Here is a 13,816-nt window from a genome sequence, read left to right on the forward strand (position 1 = left end):
CCACGGGCCCTGCTCTGTGTGTGACGGGGTAGAGCCATAACCTCCCCATCGGCCCTGCCCTGAGTGTGACAGTGGCAGCACCACAACCCCCTGATCGGCCCTGCTCTGTGCGTGACAGGGGGTGGCGCCGCAACTTCCCTATCGACCCTGCCTTGAGTGTGACAGGGGGCGGTGCCCCAACCCCCCAATCGGCTCTACCCTGAGCGTGACTAGGGGTGGCATCGCAACCTCCCGATCCGCCCTGCTCTGTGCATGACAGGGGGCAGCGCCCCAACTCCCCAATCGGCCCTGCTCTGAGCCCGACCAGGGGCTGCACCTAGGGATTGGGCCTGCCCTCTGCCACCCGGGAGCGGGTCTAAGCCAGCAGGTCGTTATCTCCCGAGGGGTCCTAGCCTGCGAGAGGGCACAGGCCGGGCTGGGGGACCCCCGAGTGCACAAATTTTTGTGCACCGGGCCTCTAGTCATAATAATAAATGGCCAAGAGGCATCACGACCTAATCGACCAATCAACCGGTCACCATGAGGGGACCCACCTCCGTCTGGATTGGGGGCGTGGCTGGTCTTCAAACCGCCTACGGCCCCTAGCCCAGGCCTGGGCGACGCTGGGGGCCAGGTGTGTGCGGTGCAGTCTTTTAAAAATAAAGAAAAACCCTCTGGCTCTCCAAGGTGCCTCTTGGCACTGGCCACCCTGCCCCCACCCCCACCCTGCATGGAGCCCCCAGCAGAGTGGCTCGGGTGGGTGTGGGCCGCGTGACCCCAGGCGCCAGGCCCCATGGGGGTGGAGAGGTTCGAGCAGCTGGTGTAGCGACGCCGGTTAACTCTGCTGGGGAGTACAAATTGGAATGAATGGACTGCAGCTGGCAGTGCTGGCCAGATGAAGCTCCAGGAAGATGTTTTGTAAGAAGAGTGGGCAACCTATTCTCCCAGTAGAGTTCTCGATCACTAAGAATGATGTGAAAGGAAGGCCTCCAGAAGTCTCACATTTTATGTGACCGAGCAGGAGAAGAGCACTACAACTGCATTTCTGCTCTTCATAAGTTGATGCGGGCTCAGCCTGAGCTCCTCCCTCTACTGGCTGGCATGCTCGAAGGAGGAGAGGACCCGCTGTATGTGGCAAGGAGGCTGGTGAGGTTTGCCAGTGAAGACATAGGTCTGGCAGACCCATCCGCATTACCACAGCAGTGGCCGCCTACCAGGGCTGTCACTTCACAGGCATGCCCGAATGCGAGGTGCTTCTGGCCCAGTGTGTAGTCTATTTTGCCAGAGCCCCAAAGTCTATTGAGGTGTACATCGCCTACAACAACATCAAAGCCTGCCTGTGGAACCACCAGGGGCCTCTGTCCCACGTCCTGCCTGAGGAATGCGCCGACCCGGCTCATGAAGGACCTGGGCTATGGCAAGGGCTACAAATACAACCCCATGTACAGCGAGCCTGTGGACCAGGAATACTTGCCTGAAGAATTGAGAGGAGGGGATTTCTTCAAGCAGAGGTGATACTGACTCTTTGAAGCTATGACAGCAGAAGGATGTTATTTTCTTTTCTTTCTTCTTCTTCTTCTTCTTCTTTTTTTAATAGGAATGGCCAAAAAGAGAGTAAATGGATTGTTAAGTTGGTTTCCTGGTAAAAGTTAAAACAGCCCAACTTTTTGTGCTAGAAATTTGAGAGTTTCTTAATTGGAGGCACAGCTACTTCAGCTAAGTGTGTACTGTTGAATTGTGTTCATTTGCACTCTGCAATGGTTATGCGTATGGAAGTGTCTGGCAGTTTTTTGCAATGAATTAATGTTATAAGGAATTACCTATTTTGTCATAGTATTTAAATCATAATGTCATTTCAGAATTCAGTTCTGTAGGATTTTTTTCCTTTAAAAAATGTATATTCTGGGTAGTTTTAATTGGTAAAAAAATGTAATTGTGATTTAATACTGCATAGTGTTCTGGGGTATTTTTTTTTTATATGCAAAGGTCTTATGAGCCAATGAAACTATTTCAAAGTAAACAAAACAAAACAAAACAAAAAACTTTGCTGAGGAGGCCGGCGGGGCTCCAGTGTGTTCGGGGGCAGCCTGTTTATGCCAGGACCCAGGTGCGCGGCTGCACACACGTGGTGGGCATGTGCTGGGAGTGTGGTGCAGGCATCGTATGGACATTTGTGCGTGAAAAGGTGTGCACACACCATTGTGTGCATAAATACATCTGTTTCTCAGAAGCGTACCTGGAAAGGTGCTTTATCTGTAATAAGCAGTTTTCAAAATGTAATCCAGAGGCAAGGGATCTGTAGCGAAAACACACAAAAGAAAAGGTTTTTTTTTTAATTAAATCTTTATTGTTCAGATTATTATATTTGTTCCTCTTTTTTCCCCCCATAACTCCCCTCTACCCAGTTCCCACCCAACCCTCCACCCTCACTCCCCACCCACTGTCCTCTTTCATAGGTGCGTGATTTTTGTCCAGTCTCTTCCCGCATCCCCCATACCCCTTTCCCCCCCAAGAATAGTCAGTCCATTCCCTTTCTATGCCCCTGATTCTATTATAATCACCAGTTCATTCTGTTCATCAGATTATTTATTCACTTGATTTTTAGATTCACTTGTTGATAGATGTGTATTTGTTGTTCATAATTTGTATCTTTACCTTTTTCTTCTTCTTCCTCTTCTTAAAGGATACCTTTCAGCATTTCATATAATACTGGTTTGGTGGTGATGAACTCCTTTAGCTTTTCCTTATCTGTGAAGCTCTTTATCTGACCTTCAATTCTGAATGATAGCTTTGCTGGATAAAGTAATCTTGGTTGTAGGTTCTTGCTATTCATCACTTTGAATATTTCTTGCCACTCCCTTCTGGCCTGCAAAGTTTCTGTTGAGAAATCAGCTGACAGTCGTATGGGTACTCCCTTATAGGTAACTGACTTTTTTTCTCTTGCTGCTTTTAAGATTCTCTCTTTGTCTTTTGCTCTTGGCATTTTAATTATGATGTGTCTTGGTGTGGTCCTCTTTGGATTCCTTTTGTTTGGGGTTCTCTGCGCTTCCTGGACTTGGAAGTCTATTTCTTTCACCAGGTAGGGGAAGTTTTCTGTCATTATTTCTTCAAATAGGTTTTCAATATCTTGCCCTCTCTCTTCTTCTGGTACCCCTATAATTCTGATGTTGGTACGCTTGAAGTTGTCCCAGAGGCTCCTTACACTATCTTCGTATTTTTGGATTCTTTTTTCATTTTGCTTTTCCGGTTGGGTGTTTTTTGCTTCTTCGCATTTCAAATCTTTGACTTGATTCTTGCGATCCTCTGGTCTGCTGTTGGGAGTCTGTATAATATTCTTTATTTCAGTCAGTGTATGCTTAATTTCTAGTTGGTCCTTTATCACAACATCGAGGGTCTCACTAGATTTCTTAAGGATCTCAATACATTTATCGGCGGTTTCCATAAAATTCTTGAAAAATCTTAGAACCGTGGTTTTGAACTCTATATCCAGTCGTTTGCTGTCCTCCATTTCTGTCATTTGTGACCTGTTTCTTTGTCTTCGCATTTTGTCTGCTTCCCTGTGTTGGTAGAGTGGTTTTGTGTGCTAGGTGTCCTACAGGGCCCAGTGGCTCAGCCTCCCCAGTTACCTGAGGTGGACACTCTTGGTGCACCCCCTTGTGGGCTTTGTGCACAGTCTTGTTGTAGTTATGCCTTGATTGTTTTAGGTGTCACTGGGAGGAATTGACCTCCAGGCCAATTGGCAGTGAGAATCAGCTGTGTCTGCAGTGGGAGAACTTCTGTGCTGAAGACACCCTTCTGGGGCAAGACTTGCTTCAGTGGGGCTTTGGTGCTCACTGAGTCTGCCCCCTGAGTGTGTTCCTTATGAATCTGAGGAGTTGTAATCTGGGTGGTCCCACTCTGACCACTGGGTACACTGGCTCTTGGATCTAAGGAGGTGCTAATTAAGCCTCTTCCTGAGGTTACCCAGCAGGAGCTATGAAGAGATATGCAGATTCCCCTTCCTTTTTTGGGGGTTTGGGGGTGCCCAGATGAGGCCCAGCTGAGAAGCAATGCAAGCTGCTGTGGGGCCTTGGGCCTTCTCTTGGAAGTTCTGGGTCTGTCTGGCCCAGCTGCAATTTGTTAGGTAGTTGTCAGGTTGGAAAGGACCCGGGCATTCGTGATGTCCGTTCTGTCTTTTAGTTGTATTTTTGAAGTGATTGTTCGCGGCAGCAAACTCCGGTGTTTACCTATGCCGCCATCTTGGTTTCTCTCAAGAAAAGGTTTTTGATACTAAACACAAAGCTTAGTATTTGAAGTGTTTATGCCCAAATGTACTGTGAATCAAACATATGGTGATATTTATCGTCTGGTGGGTCTGTTTGAAAGGTTTGGTCGATCAGTTCTCATTTCACAAAAATAAAATAATGTAACTAAGTGATTACTAAATATATACTTCTAAGGCAAAGTAGTTTACCCACTTTGTGTACTTTTTGCATGTGTGTAGCACATCAAGGCTGTTTATAAAGTATAACTTGGATGATGTGACAGTATGGTTGAGGAAGGAGGTGTGGCCGGTTGTTTTTAAAAATTAGGCACCTCACAGTTTTTTGTGTTTTTTTTTAAAACAATATCTTTATTGATTTCAGAGAGGAAAGGAGAGGGAAAGAGAGATAGAAACATTAATGATGAGAGAGAATCATTGATTGGCTGCCTCCTGCACATCCTCCACTGGGGATAAAGCCCACAACCCAGGCATGTGCCCTTGGCTGGAATCGAACCTGGGACCCTTCAGTCCACAGGCTGACTCTCTATCCACTGAGCCAAACCAGCCAGGGCACCTCACAGTTTTTAAGACAAATGTGTTAACCTAAAATCTTCAGAAGGCAGGGTCAGGGGTCTTTTAAGACTTGTATAGGCCTTAGACATAAAAAAGCAGCTACCTTTTTAGGATGTGGCCTGAAAGAAACCTGTTATTTTCAGTTATTACTGTCTTCAAAGTAAAATAACATATTTTGCAGCCTTTTTTTTTTTTTTTAATTAATATGCTGTATCTCTTTTTAAGCCAAAACATACTTTTCACCTCAGGACAGTTCTCATTTTTACATTCTTAGTTTCCTTTGTCCAGAACAGAACCCTTTTTGAGCCAGTATTTGAGTAGAGTTCATAATCTAAAGTCATTTTTTCTCCACAGGATGTATTAAGCTGCAAAATGGCAAATGACTAAGTCAGTTAGAAAGCATTTTTGGCATAATAAATAACTGTCAATAGACTTCTATACAGAAGCCTAAAAGCTGCTGCAGTAGCGGTCAGAACTAACATTATTCTTCCATATGCTCAGGCTTCGTTTATTAAATACTATCATAAATCCAGATAAGAAACCTTACAGGGTCCTTCCAAAGCTGCATAATTTCCCAAATGAGTTTCCTCTGGTTGCAGAGCCTGTTCATTCCTTCAATCCTTTTTCAGTCGTTTAGCTTTTGCAATATTTTCTTGGCGTTTTTGTTTTTTCTTTTGCTCCTTTTCCCTGGCCTCAATCATCTTGGCCAGTTTCCAGGACAGTACAGCATTTGCTAGAAACAATGGCGTAAGGGCCAAAATAACGGTTGTAAGGAAGCCATATGGATCCTTTGCAGCCCATTCCACAACATACTCAGCCCAAGCTTTTATGTCAAACATCTTTGTAATGGTGTTAGGAAAAGGGGACTTATGCTTGAGTTGTGATCTCTAACTTTGTCCTGGATTAGTGAGCCAATTACAATTTCAGAAGGATGACCCCTGGTTGTTGTCTTCTTCTTTAGCTCTACTCCACACTTCTGAGAGAAGGTTTAAATTCTATATGCGCCAGGCCAGAAGCAGGAAGGCGGAAGCCCCCCAGCCTTTTTATATGAGGGTTTTTTTTTCATACTTTAATTACAATATATGAAATAGGTGTTGTCATTATTTTAAAGCAATAGTTTTTTCCTCTCAATATCAGAGACCTAAATTTTCAAAAATGTTTATTTGAAGTAACTATGCATCTGGATTCCGGGTGGCCTAATAAGCTCAGTGGTTAGACAGGTGCTTTTATAGCCAAGGTCAAAGGTTCTTTACCCTGATTAGCCTTTGAGGGGGGCCAGAGGCTCTCCTGACCAGCATAGGGAAAGCGGGGAGGGGCAGGAAAACCATTAGAGGAAAAGGAATGGGATTGGAAACTCCCTCCCAACCACCCTTAAGAGAGTTCAAATGCTGTGAGGAGTGGCAGGGCGGTGGGTGGGCAGGGCGTGCGCTGGTGGGTGGGGCGGCAGACTACCTCGTGATTTCGCCCACTGGGCCTCTAGTATAGTTAATAATATTGTAATAACTATGTATGGTTCCAGATGGATACTTGACTTATTGGGGGGATAACTTCATGAATTATATAAATGTCTAGCCATTATGCTGTACACCTGAAACTAATCTGTATATATAAAAGCCTAAGCAACCGAATGACCAGTTGACCGGTCGCTATGAAGTGCCCTGACCACCAAGGGGCACACACTCAACACAGGAGCTTCCCCCTGGTGGTCAGCGTGCTCCCACAGTGGGAGCACCACTCAGCTGACCAACAGGCACCAGACGCAGGCAGCACGAGCCTCTCCCCATCGGGACTGACTGGGTGCGAGCTGTGGCAGGTGCAGCAGTGCTGGGATGAGCAGGAGAGGCAGGCAGGAGCGGCAGTCCAACATCCCCCGAGGGGTCCCGGATTGTGAGAGGGCACAGTCTAGGCTGAGGGACCCCACCAGTGCACGAATCCGTGCACTGGGCCTTTAGTATAAAATAATGTTGAGTGTCAATTGTAATTAAAAATAAAAAGTAATAATCATTTTTTCTACAAAAAACCCCCACAATAACCAAACCCATAGGATTTCTGTGGAGGTAAATAGATTTTATACAATAAGCTTTATATCCTCACAGTTACTCTTATAATTTTGACGCAAAGTGAGACCAACAAAACAAGAAGATTCATTAACTCTTTGGAAGGCATCATGGCTAAAATTAAAAGTTCAGAAGCAAGATCAAGAAGTTATGAGAGGTGCCCCAGCTGGGTTGCTCCGTGGTTGGAGCATCATCCTGTACACCACAAAGGTTGCAGGTTCAATCCCTGGTTGGAGTGTGAATGGGAGGCAACTGATTGTTGTTTCTCACATAGATGTTTCTCTCTCTCTAAAATCAATAAACAGCCCAGCTGGTGTTGCTCAGGGGTTGAGTTTCGACCTATGAACCAGGAGGTCATGGTTTGATTCCAGGTCAGGGGACATATCTGGGTTGTGGGCTCGATCCCCAGTGTGGGGCATGCAGGAGGTAGCCAATCGATGATTCTCCCTCATCATTGATGTTTCTATCTCTTCCTCTTTGTCTCTGAAATCAATAAAAAAATATATTAAAAACTAAAGGCCCAGTGCATGAAATTCACGCACGGGGGTGGTGTGGGGGGGGCGTGGTCCCTCAGCCCGGCCTGCACCCTCTCCAATCTGGGACATCTCTCTCACAATCTGGGACTGCTGGCTCCTAATTGCTTGCCTGCCTGCCTGCCTGATTGTCTCTAACTGCCTCTGCTTGCCTGCCTGATCACCCCCTAACTGGTCCCCTGCCAGCCGGGTCACCCCCTAACTGCCCCTCTGCCAGCCTGGTCGCCCCCTAACTGCCCCCCTGCCAGCCTGGTCGCCTCCTAACTGCTCCTCTGCTGGCCTGGTCTCCCCTAACCGCCTCTGCCTTGGTCCCCGCCACCATGGCTTTGTCCGGAAGGATGTCCAGAAGATGTCCAGTCTAATTAGCATATTACCGTTTTATTAGTATAGATTATAAAAAATAAAATCAATAAATCCTCAGGTGATGATTTTTTTAAAAAAGAAAGCATTCAATTTTATTTTTTAAAAAGTTATGAGAGGCAACAGCAGTGAAATAAAGCACTAGTTGGGTATGTTCAGACATTCTTTTCTAGGCAAAACTAACATGTATAGACAAAGTTATGAATCATAGAGTTGGTTCACATATTGGAAACAAATAAAAACATAGCAGCTTTTTTCCCTCCAAGTTCAAGGCATTTTTAAAAAGTAAGTCACCTATTTGAAGAAAAGCTTCCTATTTGTAAAATTTTAAAAATATGTTTCAAGAGTATATATGACCATATAAAATGAAACAATGTAAGCAAAAAGAAAATTAAGATTACAATGTGGAGGCCCTGGCCGGGTAGCTCAGTTGGTTAGAGTGTTGTCCCGAAGTACCAAGGTTGTGGGTTTGATCCTTGGTCAGGGCACATACATACGAGTCAACCAATTAATACATAAATAGGTGGAGAAACAAATTGATGTTTCTCTTTCTCTCTAAAGTCAGTCAATAAATAAAAATATTCTAATGTTGAAATAAGCATTTTTTGCATATTTTTCTTTTTTAAAAAATATGTTTTTATTGATTTTTAGAAAGAGAGGAAGGGAAAGGGAATAGAAACATCGATGAGAGAAACATTATCAATGGGCTGCCTCCTGCATGCCCCCTACTGAGGATCAAGCCAGCAACCTGGGCATGTGCCTGACCAAGAATTGAATTGCGGACCTTTTGGTCCCTGGGTTGCCACTAAATCACTGAGCCATACTGGCTGGGCTACAGATTTTTCTTAATGTTTGATGCCTGTTAGTACCTCATTATGCTGATATAGGTATACTTTACAAATATAGTCATAATATCCATTTTATTTTTCTAAAGATTACATTTCTTGAATATTTTCTAAAGTGTATTTAGTGAATATAATGCACATACGTGTGTCTGTGTGTGTGTGTGTGTGTGTGTGTGTCCTGCCATATAGGGTCACACTACCTACAACTGTTGTTACCAGCATTCTTCACTCTGCAATAAGTAGTAAACATATTTTCATCTTCCCAATTAAAGACCTACACCATCACTTTTAAGTGGCAAGTTTTTTCACCTTATGGATGCTTTATGAATAATGTTTGTCAACAGTTTTGCCTATTTGTGTACATGTACAGGGTGTCCCCCCAAAATGTATACACACTTTAACAGGTAATAGCTCAATTTTGAAAATAAAGTGTATTTTAATGAACACTGCCTTTATAATTATTCAAAGTGCATATACATTTTTGGGGGACATCCTATATAATTATTTTCTTTAATCCCCAAAATAGAATTTCTGAGTCAGAGAGTTTGCATGGTTTAAATATTTCTTGTACATACTTCTAAATTTACATCCTTTGTAGGTTAGACTGTTCATTTCACCACAAACTTGCTGATATGGGCATCAATTCTCTTAAAGTGATATTTAATATCTTTTGGTGATTTGATGTATTGCTACTTTTTAGTGAGTCATACATGCTCATCTTTCTCTAATTGGAACTAGCAATTCTGAGGCAAGAGCTACCGTTGAAAGAGTACTGATTTTGTGGTTAGAAAAATAAACTTTGCTACTTACTAACTGAATTTCTACAAGTGATTTTACTTCTTCGAGTGTGAATTTTTTGATCCACTGCATAGATAGGATAATTATTATATTGCATTGTAATCCTGAGGATAGCTAATGTATATAAAAAACCAATCACATGAAAGTTCTTGATAAATAGATATGCTATTATCTACCTGCTGGGAGCATGAATCCATAACTTTTTTACCTTCGTTGTAAGAAAGAGATGAAGTCATGCAGGAAAGCAATGTGGATGATTCTGATTGAAAATAGTGAGGAGTCCAGAAGATTCTGGAAGTTCTGGCAGTAGGCAGGCAGGGCTGCCAGTACAGCAGTTTGATAGTGGTAATGACTGCCAGGATTGGTGCCAAGCAGGCCTGCAAAACTTTGAAAAAGATTCTGCTTTAGAGGAAGTGGCCCTTTATCAGCCCTGGAATTTATGACTAGGGATTAGATTAGTCCAGATTCCCTCAAATCTCCCTGTGTGTACAGTATGTGTGTTTGTTAAAGAGGGGGGAGGGGACATATTAACTTAAGTCACTTGGGGATTTCTGAGACTTATCTGATCTCATGGTCTCCCTTTCCTCCTCCTAGCTCTGGTTTCTGTGAACTCTGGTTCTCCAGGCAAGTAAACCCCAAGGAATACTGACCAGTTCTTGAATTTATAAACTATGGCCCATGTAAGTTACTTTTTCTTTCTCTTTCTGGAAATAACTGTCATTTAAGATCCTATGAACATTTATTTATCCAGAAACTTCCTACTTAAGAACCTTCTTTCATTTCCTCTAAAATCAGTGAGGGATGAGGCTAAATAGTATAATGCCTACCCCATGAGTCCTCTTTTTTCCAGTTATTTTTTATGTATTCATTGAACAAATCATTCAGCATCACCTATATGTGCTCAGTCTCCTAAGCGATGCTATAGAGCAGAAATGAAATCCTTTGAGGGAGATGTTTGACCATCTCTAGTGAGATGATGAGAGAGGATAGGCACATTTGACTACTCATGGGAAAACTGACCTTTTCCATACTTCAGTTTTCCAAGTATATGAGATTTGCTATTGGTTGGTCTCAGCCTCAGTATATTATGAGATCTTATACTTTGTGAGGCTTTTAGGACTGGCTAGTAATGTGGTTGGGTCTTGCATGCAGAGATAATGAATCTTCTCTGGGAATCTCTTAAGAGTTGTACACCAGGAACAGAATTCCATTTGTAGTTGAACAGGATGTGCTTGTCTAGAAAGACATTTTTGTGAATCTGGATCACCAGTATCCAGATTCTACATCAGTAATTGGTATCCCCTAACTCAGGAACAAAGAATGCATACAGTGAGGGATGGAAAATGATAGCAGTTAAGAAGATCATGTAGGTAAATAAATAGTTGTTGACTCTCAAAATTAAGGAGGACCTTGACTATTTTGTGTAGACCAAAGATATTTAAGTATGGAAGAAGATTAAGTCTCATCCATTGCATAAACTATTGCACAATCAATTTTATTTTAAGTTTATTAAAGAATCGTCATTAATAACAAAACACTTATGATTTGATTGGGTTAAACAATGAACTTGGCAGAAATTTTTTAATTGTGTTTAGATCTTTTCTAACAGATATCGTAGAGAAACATTTTTTTAAAAGTCTTCTCTTAAGGAGAAAAGGTAGAAGGACTCACATTTCTTGAGAATTCATGAATGGGACATATAGCAGGCAAGAAGGCTTATATACAATATTTCATTTAATTGGAAAACTGATTTTTTCTTTCCCAGACATGTTTGAATAATTAAGATATGCATATAGCAGGTGTAGGCTTATATACAATCTTTCATTTAATTGGAAAACTGATTGTTTGTTTTTTCTTTCCCAGACATGTCTGAATAATTAAGGTATGCCAGAGTATATAAGAAGTTATATCTGTAGCAACAGAATCCTTCAAGAACACAGGCATGCTGCTTCAGGCACAATGATTTTCTAACTCATTATCTTACATGCTTCCAGCCAAGCCTATTTGCTTGCTTGGTCCATTTCCTGCAGTATCTCTTCCATCTTTTCTTCTTCCATCTTTAAATAAAATTTCTTTAATTTTAATTGTTTTATATGGTTTGTCATTTCAGGGATCAGTGATATTCAGTGATGTGTCCATAGTCTTCTCTCAGGAGGAGTGGGAATACCTGGACTTGCAACAGAGGGATTTGTACAGAGATGTGATGTTGGAGAACTACAGCAATTTAGTCTCATTGGGTAAGGTTATCTGCCTCCAGTAATACGGACTCTGTTCTCTGTAATGCCAACTTTCTTTTTTGGAAATTTTAGCAGTCTTTCAAGAAATTATCTCAATTTCTGCTCCCTGTTCTCAAGGGAATGGTTTGACCTTTTACTTCAAGCAGTCAAACTCGTGGCCCGCGGGCCGCATGCAACCCACAACGAATATTTTTGTGGCCCAGCCAACATAACGGTATGTAAGAAATGTTTTAATAAAAAATTTGTAATTTAATTTTTACAATATCCTGTTATACATAATTATTAATAACGAACTACAACATTTGCTAATGACTGATTACTATAATTGTGTTGCATTCATTTCCCTTACGCCCCTTATGCACAGGTGCACCATTTCTCTCCACTAATACTAGCAGTGAATATTTTATTTTATTATTTATTTATTTGATTTTAATTTTATTTTATTGGTTTTTTTACAGAGAGGAAGGGAGAGGAATAGGGAGCTAGAAACATCGATGAGATAGAAACATCGATCAGCTGCCTTCTGCACACCCCCAACTGGGGATGTGCCCGCAAACAAGGTACATGCCCTTGACTGGAATCGAACCTGGGACCCTTCAGTCCACAGACCGACACTCTATCCACTGAGCCAAACCGGTCAGGACTAGCAGTGAATATTGTAGCAGCCGATTGTCACATCATTTAGTCTTGTACTGAATTGTTTGGTGTGTGCAACAGGAAATAGTTCGCTTTCGGAGAACAAGAAAAATAGGTTTATTTGCATTACACTTATTAATTTGTGCAGTTATTCAGTGTCTGGTAAGGTAATGTTCAAGAAAAATATTAATTTTTTATTAAAAGTTCTATTATTTAATGTTAACGATTACTCATTTATTTCAGCCCTTTGTATTCAGCAAGTCTCTATTGAAATAGACCTAAAACTTTCGTTTTTTTGTGGCCCACATAAACTTAAACCTTGTTTATTTGGCCCGTCTTAGCCTTTGAGTTTGACATGCTTGTTTTATTTGTTTGGAAGGTAGCACATTCATTAAGTATATTCATCTTTCCCATACTTAAGTGGCCTTTAGGTCTTCCTTAATGATGAGGGGGCTAGATATGAAATCTAGGTGTCTTATAGCTTTATCCGTGTCCAAGAAATCAGGTTTCACTTTGTATTTGAACTTAGAATTGCTATATGTATTTTGTTATTTGTTGATATACTTATCAGGAAAATAGCTACACCTGGATTCTTGTTTTTTTCTCTGGCTATCAAAAGAACACATAATTTTTGTAGTGGTAAGTTGGATCAATTTACAATTATTTACAATTCAGAAGAATGCATTCCTTTTGTTACTAAACAAACATATTCACTGTTACCTACTTTTTAAAAAAATATATATTTTATTGATTTTTTACAGAGAGGAAGGGAGAGGGATAGAGAATTAGAAACATCTATGACAGAGAAACATCGATCAGCTGCCTCCTGCACACCCCCTACTGGGGATGTGCCCACAGCCAAGGTACATGCCCTTGACCGGAATCTAACCCGGGACCCCTCAGTCCGCAGGCCGACGCTTTATCCACTGAGCCAAACCGGTCAGGGCCACTGTTACCTACTTTTATGACTGAAAGTTAAATATCCAAGAACTTCGCACTTAATATTGTATGAATATCCTAAAAACAATAAAATGCCTCAGGAAGCTTCTTGTTTTTCTCTCAACAAAATAGCAATAACAATAAATAGTAGCTAATGAAATATATATAGTGTTTAGTACATATATTGTAGGCAAAATTTATTTTATAAATATAAATTAAAAACCTTCACAACAATTGTGTAAGACAGACACTATTTTTATGCTTGTTTTATAGATGAAAATAAAGCAGGGAACTTGTCCAAGACCACATAAATGGGATGTGGCAAAGGTGGGATATGAACCCAGGCATTCTGTTCTCTCAAGTACTATAGACTCTCAAGAAGAAGTACTTGTATGAAATATAAATGAAAATAAGGCCTTTCCTTCAGTTTATTTTGTAATCTTAAAATGAATGTTTTTATTTATTTACTTATTTATTTTTATTGTTGACAGTATTATAGACTAGAGGCCCGGTGCACAAAAATTTGTGCACTCGGGGGGAAGGGGGGTCCCCCAGCCCGGCCTGTGCCCTCTCGCAGTCTGGGACCCCTCGGGAGATAATGACCTGCTGGCTTAGA

General features: G+C 41.7%; 2 protein-coding genes across 5 annotated transcripts in view; one reads left to right on the forward strand and one right to left on the reverse strand.

The window, feature by feature from the left end:
- Positions 1-13,816, forward strand: part of ZFP82 (ZFP82 zinc finger protein) — a 68,571-nt gene that overhangs the window by 7,531 nt on the left and 47,224 nt on the right. For 3 of the 4 annotated variants that reach the window (XM_014540323.1, XM_005866983.2, XM_014540324.1), the window contains 2 exons: positions 9,983-10,068; positions 11,499-11,625. In XM_014540323.1, the coding sequence (XP_014395809.1) occupies positions 10,060-10,068; positions 11,499-11,625 (136 nt within the window). In that variant the 5' untranslated portion in view covers positions 9,983-10,059. The remainder of the gene's footprint in view (positions 1-9,982; positions 10,069-11,498; positions 11,626-13,816) is intronic. The other variant, XM_014540325.1, reaches the window with a different exon arrangement.
- Positions 4,996-5,825, reverse strand: LOC102239917 (small integral membrane protein 15). Its single transcript, XM_014540330.1, has 2 exons — positions 5,343-5,825; positions 4,996-5,160 (listed from the first exon to the last, which is right to left on the reverse strand). The coding sequence occupies exon 1, from the start codon at positions 5,632-5,634 to the stop codon at positions 5,410-5,412; it is 225 nt and encodes a 74-aa protein (XP_014395816.1). The 5' UTR covers positions 5,635-5,825; the 3' UTR covers positions 4,996-5,160; positions 5,343-5,409.

Source organism: Myotis brandtii, unplaced genomic scaffold (assembly GCF_000412655.1).
Source record: "Myotis brandtii unplaced genomic scaffold, ASM41265v1 scaffold241, whole genome shotgun sequence".
Lineage (NCBI taxonomy): Eukaryota > Metazoa > Chordata > Mammalia > Chiroptera > Vespertilionidae > Myotis > Myotis brandtii.